Below are 15,244 nucleotides of genomic sequence, written 5' to 3'. Positions count from 1 at the left end.
AGCGCTCCATGTCTAGATTCTCCCAATGCGTTGTGCCAATGTTCTCTTGATGCTTTGTATCGAGATTCAAAAGCATGTTTCATGTGGCAAGAGGGTTTACGGGAGTTTGATATAAGAAACATGATTAGAACTTTGAAACCTTTGACATCACACACACCTACACATGTATGTATGGGTGTGTATATGCACATATATGTGTATATACATATATATACGTATGTGTTTAATAAGTGTATCTAGTTGCGTGGTCTCATAAATGCGTGTCCTCTCTCTTGCACTCATCATTTTTACTCTCTCTCATTTTTTTTTCTTCTTCCTATCTCTCGTCTTTATTCATCTCATATGTGTGCATGCATGTGTATACGTGTATGCACATGTGTACGAATTACATGTATATGTAGATATATATATTTGTATGTGGATATGTGTATTTGCATAGGGTAAGGGAGATGATTGCGAAACAAGGGTCAAAAAACAAACATATTTGGGCCACTGATATTACAAAAAAAGAGGAAAATGCTGAGAATCTTGCTTAGGTGTCAATCATTGATTTGTCAAAAGGTGTCACATTACCAGCCATCAAGTGTACCCTTACCTCCCAAAAGTGTATTTTTAAAATTACATGAAAGATTTTAAAAATAAAAAGCTCAATATTAAACTCGTTCAAAGTTTTTTGATATCCCCTATACTCTCATATATTCAAATCTCAAAAAAATTACAAAATGTAAAATCTCCCTCGAAAATACATATTTTTTCTCAGGTGTTCCATAATTAGTCGAAGGCATATGTGGATGTGTGCATGTTTATAAATGTGCATTTCAAAGAGTGTATTTATTTGAGAGAGGACTCAGGAGCCTTTTCTGATGAACTGGAATCCATTGGCAAGCCTCCATGTTTACGCAGAGCCGCATTTAGTAGCTCTGATTTGTTATTGACAGTCCCCTATGGTGAGCGAAGGGCCTGCAAGCTGAAAGTTTCCACCCGTTTACCTCATTGCTGAGATCGAAGGTGGGGGGATTGCATGCCACTATACTTTGCCAGCTTACCCTAGGCTATGGCATCCTCTACCGTCACACTTCCCCATACCTCTGTTTGCAGACATCCGGGCTACAGCAACAGATTTCATTATTGGCTGCTTTCATTTTCATCTCCTGCAAAGCAATACCGCAGCTCGATAGCTCAGTCACCTCGTCTCAAGGCTACATTGAAGAGTATTATGCCCGTTACAGATACTTCTTCGGTATGCGTCAATTCTGTTTCTCTCATAATGTTTATATGTATCAAAGAGAGAGAGAGAGAGAGAGAGAGAGAGAGAGAGAGAGAGAGAGTGTGTAGTCCATAGACCAATTGGGACAGAGCTCAGTAGAAGCAAGACACAATGTAAAGCATTAAAAACCTTAAAGCTAACCCAAAGCAGGGGTTCTGGTCATTGTAATATGGATGCTCATCTCTCTCTACTAGTAAGGATAGATCTCTATTGCATCCATGTACATTACCTTGCTTCCCTTGGATGAATTTGTTCGATTTTTGGAATTGAGATCAAAGAAGTTGATATAAATGCAAAGCTTTGCATTTTTCTTGGGCACAATCACAATAGGTGAAACCCATTGACTTTTGGCCATTGGATAAATTAACTCCACTTCTAAAGGCTTCAGTAACTCAATCTTTATCAAAGCAAAGCAGTTGGGATTTTCTATGTTGAGATTGCCATACCGGCTCGGCACGAGGCTGTAGGTCGATGTGATGTTGGCATAAATGGGATCTATCCCCTTTAGATCCTCATACAATAGGTGACATAGGGCCAGTAACTTCTCCTTGGAAGACCGCTGTCCACCTTTAAATGAGACTTAGTTCCATTTGCATCAATAAAAAACAATTGCTTCTTTCCTTCCACTCCTCTTATGAATATGCATCGCATAGCTTTTGGGGTATAGGTCAGACTTCTTGAAGGGAGTTGCCACTTTTTTTGATGCCCAATTGGAATTGGCCTTGGTTACATTGGGCTTTAACTCTTCTAATGCCATGGGGGGACTGAAATTGGCATGAGGGCCATTTTTCACTATACCCTAAATGGAATCACTTCTTGAGTGGATGATTTATCTTTTGATGATACATCTAAATATCCTATATGGTAGTTAAGGCTCAATACTATACTCCTAAACAAGAAACTTCTATTGCATCCTTTTAATGTTGTTCCATATCTTTTGCGTCAAGCTTGTTACCAAAGTTGGCAATCGTCTATAAGACCATTCAGCATTGTTCACACCAAGTCCTTGTCAGTGTTTTAGCTTTTGTGACTTTGAATAATACATTTCCTTCACTTGATTAGAGACTTTCCAAGGGTGCACATGACACATATTTTACTTGCTTAGATGCTCTATAAGACACATATGACTTTGATCGGCATTGCTCATGCAAATAATTTGAGAGGATGCACATTGCTTATTTTCATTGTGTAGGTGCTATGTAGGGTACACTTTGTTAAGTTGCCCGTGAATTAGCTAAACATTTAATGTAAAAAGTCACATGTGAATTTCTCCAACTTGATTCAAAATTCTCTCCAAATAGAGCTTCTAGAATTATCCCTCATTCTTATTGATTGTCATTAGCCGTTGCCATCACCATCATCATTATCGTTGCTATCATCATCATCATTGCCATTTCATTGTCGTTGCCATCACCCTTATGATTTATTGTTGTGTATCCATAAACTGAGAAGTCTCCAAGATGGCATGGACTAAGTTGGAGTATTGGTAGATACCATAGTGTCTATGGGTTGAGTTGAGTTAGTGGCTACCCCTATCCACATCCTTAATTTATCATCTATGTCAACCATGGTTGGTATGATACCTTTTGAGGTTTACTTTGGTCTCAAATCCGATGTGTCTTACTTTAGGGTGTTCAAGTGTAATGCTAATATTCACATCTCAAAGAAATAGAGAGAGAAGTTTGAGCCAACTTCCAAAAGACAAGTGTTTATGGGATATGAGTTGCAATCATAGGGATATAGGCTTTATGACCTTGTTTCTTAGGAGGTCTATTTGAGTCGATATTCAGTTCATGGGGTTTCCAGTTGTTGCAGGAGGGAGGGGGGGTACTGAGCATCTTGTACGTGGAGATTTGAATGATAGTTGGGCACTTGAGCCAATGCCTTTGGAGCCTATGCCTCTTGACACTCCACCATTAGTGGAAGACGACATTGCTTTACCATTGGATTCACCCATTGAGTCGGCACCTGTGGTTGTTCTAGAGACTTTATCAAAGGTAAAGCGATGAGGGGAGTACTAGTCTTCTCGTTGTTGGGCACGTGTCCTTGAGGAGTGGCAATGGTAGGATGGCCCGTGGCGATCTTAGAGAAACTATGCACACTCCTCTCAGATTGTTTGTACTAACTATTATTTGATAACTTTTGCCATATAAGATAGAGAGCCCACCTTCATGAAGGAGGCTTTGTAGTCACAACATTAGAAGGCTATGGAGCAGAAGTTGGAGGCTATTGAGTGGAGTAGCACTTGGGACCTTGGGTTGCGACCCATTCATTAAAAGGTGATTGGAGTCAAGCGGGTCTTCAAGACCAAATACCACAGTGACGGCACTTTGGATAAGCACAAGGCATTGCTGGTTGCTAAAGGGTTTGCACAACGGCTAGGTGTGGCCAAGGTTGTCACATTTGATGGCGTCCGATTTATACCGTCTGATACTAGTATGGTACTAATCAGATTGATAAATCTTGGACCTATGTTTTATGCTATATCCATTTTAAAAAAAATTACATATAATTTGTGTACTTGACAATCTTGGGCTTAAAATGTACATATAGAGACTTAACTCAAAACTAAATGCAAAAGAGAGTTGAGATTACAAGGATAGAGAGGTTGAGGGAGTAGAGAGAGCTTCACGGAGTAGAAAAGGCAGAAAGATTAAGGAATCAAAGACAGCATGAGGGATGAGAGAGCTTGAGATGGTAAGAGTGCTTGAGGGAGTAGAGAGTGTGGGAAGCTCAAGTGAGTAGATACTAGAAAGAATGAATAAGATGGGAGAGAGGGAGAGATTTTTATAGAGGGAGAGTTTGGGAAGAGAGAGAGAGAGAGAGAGAGAGAGAGAGAGAGAGAGAGAGAGAGTGGGTATGGGTGTAACCAGCCTTCCTTTTGTGGATCGGCTCCAAAATTGGCGCCCCTTTCGATATTTCTTTAGCTTTATTGAAGAATAAGTTGATTTACAATGGGATTCTTCCAATCCCTTTCGGTATTCCAACTCCCCTTGTTGTGATGAATCACCAACAAGTCTTTAATCCGATTTGCCCCTTGATTTGGGCAATCAATTGGCCTTCACCCGCTTTGATGGAAATGGAAAACGTCCCAAATTCAATTATTTGCTGGTCCCTCCACTTGAATAGGCTAAAGACAACTTTAGCCTTGTTCAATCCAAGTCTTGGAGCTTCCAATTTCTGGCACGATTCTCAAGGTTGCTACTAAACCCTAACTTCTGTTGCATATTAGGATTTACAATAAAGAAATCTGAAATTTCTCAGCCTCCAAGGGTCGAAATGCTGAGATTTTTGGAGCAAGGCTATGAAATGGCTAAGAGATGAGAGGGAAAGTTGTAGAGAGAGAAAATTCAGAGTTTTGTTGTGAAGAATGACTGAAAATCAGTCAAATGCAGCTGCTGCCCTGCCGCAACAGCTTGTAGATGCGAAGAATTGAAGAAAATTAATCATTCACAGTTGGTGCCATGTCTCAACAACCTGTAGATGCTGCCTCCTACTGTTGATTGATCTTCTCTTGCACTTGGTAGTCTCAAAAGGTCCTCCAACGATTGCAAATCAGACCAATAGTCCCCTCTTCCTCTCTCTTGCAGACTGAATTTATAGAAATGCTTCTCTTCAGCCTCTAAAGACGTTTTTCAATCTTGCATGGGCATTTTTGACAAGTGGCAGTCTTCCCAAATGGTTTTTTCAGCATTTTTCATAATTAAATATTAATTTTGAGTCTTTAAATACTGAAAATTAATCTAATAATAATTTCGGTGCCCTGAAAAATAATCTGACTGGCCAATTATTAAATTGGCTAGGCAACTTCCATTTCTGAGTGTCTTTACACTATCTTTGACCATCAGATTAGTGTTATGTACCATTAAACACCGCTTCTCTAGTGTTGCCAACTCACTTTTATTGCAAAATGGATGACCTAGGCCAACAACTAGCACTAGATACCACCAAATACCTATGCGGCATAACTTACAATAACTTTTGCCTTTGACATCCCGTGATTTCCTTAAGTCTTGAGCTTGTAAATTTACTCTAGACCCAGTTACATCTCATGTGTGCAACGTTTACTTAACCATGTGGTTAAAAATTAATTCACATGTTAAGTGAGGTTTCAAAAATACATGTCTTGATGACAGTGGGTATGGCTGGTTGTGTATTTTGGGGGAGAGAGAGAAAAAGAGTCCCTGAGATGGTTGCATTGAGTGGGAGAAAGAAAGACTTTGGGTGTAGGGAAGAAAAGAGAGCTGCTAGAGGAGAGTAGATGGTAGAGAAGGGAGAACTGTTGGATATAAAAAATGCAAAAAAGGTGTAAAAATGGGTAAAGAATAGTCATTTTGACCTCAGCCCTGACATCCTTGACTGGCGCAATGAATCCATCGAACGCCTTCGGATGGGATTGGATGAGTCATACGAGACAGTATGGATTGGACGGATTGACTATCACAAGGACGTGAAATTTTATTGCTTTGCTTAGCATTTGATTAAAAGTTAATTAAATGTGTTAATGTCACTTGCACATTGGAGATACAAGTCAATTATTTCATAGTGTGGGACCTAGGATCTCAAGATATCAGTTGGTGTCAAAGGCAAAAGTTGTAATAAGTTATAATTGACAGGTACTAGGTGGTACTCGGTGCCAGATTTTGGCCTAGATCAATTTATGGGCCACTACTGTTGGTGGTGACATTAGACACTAGAAATTAATTAATTAATTAGTTAATGCCGGTCTAAGGGCTAATAACTGCTCAGGGATACTTGGAAGACAAATTAGCCTAGCCAATTTAATTATTGGTTGGGGGAATTGATTTTATGAGCATTAGAATAATTGTGGATAATATTAGAAAATGAGACTAGAAGGTTGTCACTTGGTAAAACTTGCCCATGTATGTGGACAAAACGTTTTTAGGGGTTGGGGGAAGTCTATTTCAGCCATTGTTGGAGAGGAGGTTGTTATAGAGCAAGAAGAGGAGGCTGATGATGTGATTTGTGTAAAGAAAATGTCCTAACACAGAAGCATAAACAGAAACTGTACGACAAAGCATAGACTGATAAAAGAACACAGTTAGGATTAGGGTTAGGGTAACTCAGAGACAATGAACACAGTGAATAAATGAAATGATATGACTACTAATAATACGATGCTCATGCAGCAAACACACTATGAAGTAAATGAATACTAAATCTCGAACTCCTATATCTCAAGGATCAGGGCAGGGGTAATGAGCAGGATAGTGTGTCGTACTTCGAATGGATCTCGAATCACAGCAAGGCAGCCTCCGGATGTCAAACACCAGCAAATGCAGCAGTGAGAAGTTGGATCTGATGCAGACAACAGTGAGAAGAGAGAGAGACTAAAAACATAGGCAGGACAGCCTGCAAGAGAGAGAGACTAAATACGAAGGCAGCAGGTGAGAGAAAGACTAAAAACGCAGGCATGATAGCTTGCAGGAGAGAAAAAAACTGCAACAAGAGAGAGAAAACTGTCAGGGCGGCAGTTGGGGCTTGCAAACGCAACAGTTTGCTGACATGGTAGGTTGTACGACAACAGTGCAGATGATCAACAGGCAGAAACAATAACAATCAGCGTGTGGAGGGTTGGAAACATGCGCCAGACTATAGGGAACAGTGATGGACAGCAAGGGTTGAGATGTCCTTCGCGAACGGGGTGTGGGCAGTAAGCTGATAACACCTGAAACTTGCAAAAACGAGATTTGGGGAAGAGTGGAGGGTTGGCTGCCAATTTATAGAAAATTAGGGTTTTAGATTCTCTCCCACTTAACTCTCTCAATCCTCTTCCCATTTTAGGGTTTTCGCTAAAATAAGCCTAAAATAAGCATGCTTTGGGGCTGTTTAAGTGGCTAAGAGCAATTCTTATCACAACACCCCCTCTCAGGCCCAAAATAGGGCGAGAAAAGTAGGCTAGCCTAAATTTTGATTTACCCCAAGGCATCCCACCCCAAGCAGCCAAGGCATCGGACAAAGGGTGCACGTCTGCTGCCCAGTGGCCTACCAAGACTACAGAGGCGATGGTTATCTTACCAAGGGAGCCCAAGTGATCACCCTAGAGAGGCCAGGGCATCAGACCAAGGGTGCGGCGGCTGCCCAAGGGCCTACCAAGTCCTACAAAGGCGGATGAAATCAATGGATTTTTAAAATTTTTTTTTGAAATGTTTTGAAAATACATAAGTAATATAAGGGCAACGGCCGATTAAGTGACAGATAGGAAAAGATAAAGAGAGCTTTAAACCCAAGTCAAGCACAAAACTAGCAGACCAATCCCTCGCACTGACTAGGATAAGTGCCTAAGGATGAGAACAAGTGTGTGTATGTGCCAATCTTATGGTGAATATGTGGAAAGGCAAAAAAGAGGATGGTGGGCTTAGCAAGACAAGCAAAATAAGCTAGCAAGCAAGCAAGGGTAGGGAAACTGCTGTTAGGAGAACTGCCATGTGTTATGCAACGAATATGGTGGATCCTAGAGTCGACCACCTCAAAAGACCGAAAAGGAATAAATGTGCAGAGATGCATGTTTACATGAACAGAATGCCAATGCATGGGGTAATGCAAAGGGAGATGCAAGATGTCATGCTCATGCAATATGCTATGCAACAGTGCCATTGGGACAGTGCCCTTGCAGGGGAATTGTTCACTTGTCCAAGTGCCCTTTTACAATCAGGTAATCCTCCTGACAGTGCGGATGAAGTTACAAATTGTCACAAGGATGTGAAAGTTTGATGCTTTGCTTATGTTTGATTGACATTTGATTAAAGGATTAATCAAATGTGCAATTAAAAGATGCACGAGTTGCATATGTGAGGTGCAAGCTACTTTTTCACAGTTGAAGGCCGAAGGTGTTAGCAGTTATGTTTGTCATGCCTTGTCATCTCTTCCCTGTGAGCCTCAGTCTGAGTCAGACGAGGACTTTAGGAGCTCTGACTTGTCTATCACTTGTTTTGACGGAGGAGGTAGCTCATTCTAGAGCACTCAGTTTATTGCATTTTAGTGCATTTTCTCCTCTAGTCGGGATTTTATGTGCATTTCCCGGGGCAGTTTCTGCATTCTTCAGCTTGCCTCACCTGCCGGACATTGTCCACCCTTTTCGGGATTTTTTTGAGCATTCCTGGCATTTTTACCAGCATTAAATGCTGGTCGGATCAGCATTAAATGCTGGTCGGATCAGCATTAAATGCTGGTCGGATCAGCATTAAATGCTGGTCGGACATATTTATGGCCTCAAATTTCAGGTCGGCCAATTTTTGGGTTTTTTGGCTATTTATAGCCATTTCCCACTTGCCAGTCAATTGTATTATCATCTTCCCTCCTTCTTTGGCAGGTGCACACTCCGACTCCGTCATCTTCCTCCGTCTTCGGTGCTGCCATCATCATCAGCCTGATCTGGTGCCCTCACTGACGCCTCGGGCTGCGTGCAGGGACTGATCAGTCCACAGTTTTGTATTCAGCATTCATTACAGTCAGTGCAGATTTTCTTCCTTCATTCCTTGCTTTCTCTCTCTCCTCCTTTGTGTTCGTGTTCTTCCGTTTCGCACTCTCACATGGTATCAGAGCCGAAGGAGAGAACACGGAGTTGAGATCTACACGGGAGAACACCCACAACCTTGCGTTTGCTGGTCAAGACGTCTCCAACAGCTGAGGCGTCACCTTTTGCACCATCTCCTTGATCAAGGCGGCCTGTTTTAGTGTCAACCTACTTGCGTTTGCTGCTGGTGTCATCCCCAAATTTGCATTTTCAGACTGGGCGGCCCTCCTCTAGCTGGGCGACACTCCATCAAGCTGCGTTTTCAGCTTTTGTGGCTGCGTTCAACCTTTGGCGGCACTCCTCCAAGCTGGCGACCTCATTTCTCCTTGCGTTTTGAGGCAGGAGGTTGTTTTTGGTGGTGATTGCATCGTTAGCACTTGTGTTTGACATCATCCTTGCGTTCTGTGCAAGGCGGCCAGCTTAGGAGCTTGTGATGTTTGTGTTTTGGCACCGGCAACCTTCCCTTGTTGTGTTTTGGTGTTTGCAGATATCGAAGACGTCTTCTCATCAATTTACGGGCTTTGATGACTCAGATGACGAGCTTTTGTCTCGACACTCATCTGAACGGAGGCGTGATTTCTATCACGAGGACCGTCGTCCGGAGTCTATTCCTCTTTCCTGTCCCCCTTCTATTCATGTATCTCGGCAAGCCCCTTCCAGTGGGCCGAAGATGCAGCCTTTGGTACCCCCTGTACAGGTACCCGTACTTCCTCAGCTGCCCAAAGAGGACCGGTTGGATGGCTCCAATTTTTCTTTATGGTCCTGCAAGGTGGAGTGTATCTTGGACTTCTTCGATCTTTGGGAGCTTGTTTCTATTCCTATTCCCCGGCCTAAGGTGGATCCCGCAGATGGGACATCTATGGATCGTGCAGCATTATGGGATCGACTCAATTCTAGAGCCAGATCTTTCCTCTTTCTGAGTTTGCAGGATTCTGTCCTTGTTCATGTTCACAGGTTGAAGACTGCAGCAAATGTGTGGAGAAAGCTCACGTCTCTCTATCAACAGAAGACGTTTGCCCACCGGATATCTCTCGAAAAGAAGTTGCGGATGCTCGCTATTGATGATAGTCTTTCCATGAAGGACCACATCAACAGAGTACAGGATATGAGGGATGAGCTTGCATCCCTCGGTCGAACGATATCTTCTGAAGACATGGCTATGATTCTTTTGACTCAGCTGCCATCGCCTCGGTTTGATGTCTTCTACACCAGCCTTCTTACATGGAGGACCCGTGAGAAGCTTCTATGGGAGGAGCTATCCCCGCTTGTCTTGGAGCATGATGAGCGACTCAGAGAGGTCAGTGCTAGTGGATCCGACTCCACTAGAGCCTTTGTTGCAGGTTCGGGAGGACAGAAGAAGAAGAAGACGAAGTCAAAGGCTAAGTAGAAGGATAGTTCTTCAGGCTCTGACTCAGATTCAGAGAGACCGAAGTGCCCACACTGTGGGAAAGGGACACATCCCGAGGAGAAATGCTAGAAGAAGTACCCTCACCTTGGTCCGCGAGCGAAGGGTGGATCTACATCGGAGCCTTCTTCTACCTCTACACCAGCTGTTACCCATGAGTCAGTGTTCCTTCATATCCATGCTTTGGAGGAGGATCCTTCTTCCGTGGCTGCAGTGTCTTCTGCGCAGCCTTGGTTAGTGGACAGTGGTGCTTCGAGTCATATGACTCCCCGAGGTGATTTGTTACAGGATCTCCGTCCATCAAAGGGTTCAGTCACTGTTGGTGACATTTTATCGGTGCCTATTAGTGGTGTTGGCCCTTCGAGCTCCTTTTCACAGGCCCTACATGTTCCGGATTTGGGCCTTCTCCTCCTCTCAGTTTATGGCCTTACGAGACTTGGGACACGAGTGATCTTCACCGAGCATGTCGTTGTTATTGAGGATTCTTTTACAGGAGCTGTCTTATCTACAGGTTGGCAGGAGAGCGGGCTTTACAGGCTCCATTCCCCTTCTTTGATGCAGGGTTCTCCGAGGCAGTCTATTGCTACACCCGTTCCCGCTTGTGCACCTTCTATTCCACAGGTTCCTTCCCATCCCCCACCCTCTCCTCCGGTGGTTCCCTCGTACCTCCCATACCTTTCAGAGGGGGACGATCTCGGTGATGTGGCTGTGGATTCCCTGGTCCCTAGTGTTTTAGAGGGGGATTCCCAGGATTGTGAGGAGTTCATTCAGCAGCAGTCTACATCGACGGACTTCATCGACCTTGGCATTCCTCTTGCCACCCCAGGATCCGTTTCTCCCTTGGCCTTCTGCCACATCCAGGATGTGAGAGGGGGTGTTAGCAGTCATGTTTGTCATGCCTTGTCATCTCCTGCCTGTGAGCCTCAGTCTAAGTCAGACGAGGACTTTAGGAGCTCTGACTTGTCTATCACTTGTTTTGACGGAGGAGGTAGCTCATTCTAGAGCACTCAGTTTATTGCATTTTAGTGCATTTTCTCCTCTAGTCGGGATTTTATGTGCATTTCCCGGGGCAGTTTCTGCATTCTTCAGCTTGCCTCACCTGCCGGACATTGTCCACCCTTTCCGGGATTTTTCTAAGCATTCCTGGCGTTTTTACCAGCATTAAATGCTGGTCGGATCAGCATTAAACGCTGGTCGGACATATTTATGGCCTCAAATTTCAGGTTGGCTAGTTTTTGGGTTTTTTGGCTATTTATAGCCATTTCCCACTTGCCAGTCAGTTGTATTATCATCTTCCCTCGTTCTTTGGCAGGTGCACACTCCGACTCCGTCATCTTCCTCCGTCTTCGGTGCTGCCATCATCATCAGCCTGATCTGGTGCCCTCACTGACGCCTCGGGCTATGTGCAGGGACTGATCAGTCCACAGTTTTGTATTCAGCATTCATTACAGTCAGTGCAGATTTTCTTCCTTCATTCCTTGCTTTCTCTTTCTCCTCCTCTGTGTTCGTGTTCTTCCGTTGCGCACTCTCACAGAAGGACCCTGTGAAAAAAATGGGTGTCAAAGGCAAAAGTTATAACAAGTTACACTTGTTAGATTCTAGGTGAATTTTGGTGTTAGTTTGCCCCTAGGACCATTAGTTGGCCATTAAGTGTTAGTGGTGACACTAGGGACTAGGCATTAATTAATGGATTAATGCTTGTCGAAGGGTCAATTAATGCATGGGACCACTTTGGGTTGCAAATGGCCTAGCCAATTAATCTTTGGATGGGTAAGGTCAATTTTTTGGGCATGGATTAAGGGCTGAATTTATTTTCAGAATTAATTAATTCTGAAAATTAATTAAATGATTGGAAATTGCTGAAAATGGATTAAGAAAGCTGCCACTTGGCAAAACTTTCCCATGCAAGTGGAGGAAAGGTTAAATAGGGCTGAAAAGAGAGGGAAATCTAGTTTTTTCGTTTTGGAGCTGTTGGAAAGAGGTGTTGGACTGTTGTTGCGAGCTTTTGGGGCCATTTCCCAGCCATTGGAGACCATTTTGGTGATGGAGATTGCATATTCTTGACCTTGGGAAGCTAACAATTGCTGCTGATGCACTTTCTCTTGAAGATTACAGTCTTTGATGCTCCTATTGTTGTTGGTGCATCCGTTTGGGGCTGGTACAGCAGGGCAGCAGCTGATTTTGATTAGTTCTTCGTAACAAATCTCAGAAATTTCTCTCTCTACAGTATTCTCTCATCTCCTTCAGCCTATGCTTAGCCATTCTCAACAATTCTTAGCCATTCAGAGGAGATCTCAGTCATTTTTGGTGGGCTGATCTGTAATTTCTGCAGTAAACCCTAATTTATAGCAGAAATTAGGGTTTAGCAGCCACCTTGGGATTTGTGCCAGAGATTGAAGACTCAAGGGACTGAAATCAGCAGGCTGATAATTGAAGATTATCAAGGGATTTCAGGAGCCAGCCCATCCCGAATTGATTTGGGGCAGCATTTGGCTAGCGAAGGGTCAAATTGGAAAAGAAGTCCTTGGTGAATCAAGGGGCAAATGACCCAAAACGCTTGCTGGTCATTTATGACAGCAAGAGCAATTGGTTAGCAGGAGGAGATTGAAGAATCTCAAGTTGTACTCCTTCCAATTGAATGAAAGGTAAAGAAATACTGCAAGGGGCGCCAGTTTTGGGGCCAACAAGGAGTCTATGGTCCAAGAATGTTATGGTAAAGTGAGTATGTCGTTTTATGTACTTTTATTTGTTGCTGTAATTAGTTCTTAAATCAGGTTATCACCACCCATTCCAAGAAGGAAGGCTGGTTTCAAGGTTCCATTACCGGGATACATCAAATCTCTTGATTTGGTGGGCCCGAGGCACCTGATTGCAAGCCAAAGCTTTGTGCTAGTGTTGATCTTTGTGCTCAGTTGAGAAATTATAGCAAGATGTCTTCATATAGTGGGATGCAATCAAGCAGTAATGATGCCTCTCATGATGCACATTCACATGGGGAAGAAGGAAATGCAATGCCTGATCTTGGACAAGGCAGGAATCATGGACAACATGCTGAAAATATGGCTGAAGGCCAAGATGTTGGACCCTCAATGCAGAAAGAGGATGATGATCAACAAGGGAAAAGGAATTCGATGATGCATTCAAGAATCGAATGAGGGCAGCAGTCAATATCTTTGCTGAATTGGTAAAAGATCCTCAGTTTACTCGGTTTTCGAACACTCTTACGAAGGACAACAAGGGCAAGAAGAGAAAATCCTCTTCTAGAACTTCGGGACAGCAAGATGCACCAAAAAACAAGCCAAAGCCTTCTTAAGATGCTCCTAAAGATGCTCATGGTGAAAAGCAGTTGGTGCTAGTTGGGCAAGAAATGCAAATGCAAGTTCATGATGTAAATGCTAATCCTATGGTTTTTGGACAGCAAGATTTGCATGAAAATTTGGGGCAGCCAGCTTACTTTGGTGGTAGCACAAATTTTCATGCTATGGTGGGTGAGCGACCGAATGTGGGAATGTATGGCACACCTCCCCATAACTTTCAGCAACCAATGCATGGCTTGCATAACCCAATGTACTTTGGTATGGCTCATGGAATGCATAATCCGATGTATGGTGGCATCGGTATGATGCCTGGTGTGCAAAATCATGCATATGTGCAAGCATCGGTACCCTATCGTGCTTTTGGGGCTCAAGGAATAAGTGCTGGTCATGCAAATGCTCTGTTTAATGCTGGCTATCATGGAAATTGCCTCTACACTAGCGGATACACTATGCCTTTCATGTGAGCTTGTTGAGGCCTTTTTATGCTGATGTGCCTAAGGATGTATCTGCTGAAATTCAGTCCAATGTAGAGGAGCTGAATGAGATATTGGTATGCGAGTAGATTTTGGCACATAAAAAGAAAAGCTCGCCATGGGAACATCGGGTGTCAGGATCTCCCGCCCAGTCAGAATTGGTGTAACCTTGCAAGCATAAACCATATCCATAAGTCAGTTCATAATGAAAAGTACACCGCTAATATCTCAACACACGAAGACAAGCAATCCAATGTGACATCCTAGGTGCTGAAAAATACGGACTAAGAACACTAAGTAAGTATGCTAAATTTGATCTAGTATGAATTAACCAAGGAAGCTTCCCTACAATAGATCGATAGGTGTGTGCGTTGAAGGGTTGACTAGGGTATCATTTGATAGATGGACAGTGGGAGCAAGAGGTGTGGCCATAGGTTGTGTTTGATTTGTGCAATACTGTTCCACCAATAGCACTTGAAGGGCGTACTTTTGTTGTGAGACACAAATACTTCCCCCATAACAAACTATCTCCATCCCCAAGAAATAAGATAATGGACCGAGGTCAGTCATCTCAAAGGTAGAATAAAGCTTGGCCTTAATTTTCGCTATGGCAGTAGAATCGGAGCCAGTGATAAGTAAGTAGGCTTTCTCTTTGGAAGAATAATCCACAAAGATTAACATATAAGCTTAACCTTAGGGAGCAAGCTGTTCTATCTTGTCATCAAGTGTGTGCATGTATGCATGACTCCCAAAGACTCTGAAGTGGGAAACAACAGCCATCTCGTAAAAGAATACCTCTTAGGGAGTCCGCTGAGGGACTGCGACAATCAGGCATTGGCTGAGGTGTGAGAGTGCACAGCGGAAGAACACGAACACAGAGGAGAGGAGAGAGAAAGCAGGGAATGAAGGAAGAAAGTCTGCACTGACAGAGATGAATGCTGAATACACTGTAATGGACAGAGCAGTCCCTGCGCGCAGCCCGGAGCGTCAGTGAGGGTATCAGAACAGACTGAAAGCAATGGCAGCACCAATGCCGGAGCGGGAGACGACGGAGACAGTGCTGAACCTGCAGAATACAATGCTGGGAATGACTGGCGGGCTGCTATATATAGCCCCAGGCCAGTAAACTGGCCGACCTGCCAAATCTGGCCAACCTGGCCGACCAGCCAGATCTGGCCGACCTGCCCAGAAAACTGGGCAGACTGCACAAAAACAGCCCAGTATGGGCTGTGTGTCTCCCGAAGG

The 15,244-nt window shown here is 43.5% G+C and overlaps 1 protein-coding gene across 1 annotated transcript in view; it reads left to right on the top strand.

Moving 5' to 3' along the window:
- Positions 1-807: 807 nt before the first annotated feature.
- The window catches only part of LOC148037490 (uncharacterized), a 103,047-nt gene continuing 88,610 nt past the window's right edge, over positions 808-15,244 (top strand). The window contains exon 1 of the mRNA XM_087676438.1: positions 808-1,240. Within this exon, the coding sequence (XP_087532564.1) occupies positions 1,055-1,240 (186 nt within the window). The 5' untranslated portion in view covers positions 808-1,054. The remainder of the gene's footprint in view (positions 1,241-15,244) is intronic.

The sequence above is a fragment of the Lygodium microphyllum genome, chromosome 4, assembly GCF_053477565.2.
Source record: "Lygodium microphyllum isolate KBCC chromosome 4, Lygodium_microphyllum_v1.1.10, whole genome shotgun sequence".
Classification (NCBI taxonomy): domain Eukaryota; kingdom Viridiplantae; phylum Streptophyta; class Polypodiopsida; order Schizaeales; family Lygodiaceae; genus Lygodium; species Lygodium microphyllum.
This window is presented reverse-complemented; position numbering and strand designations above follow the sequence as displayed.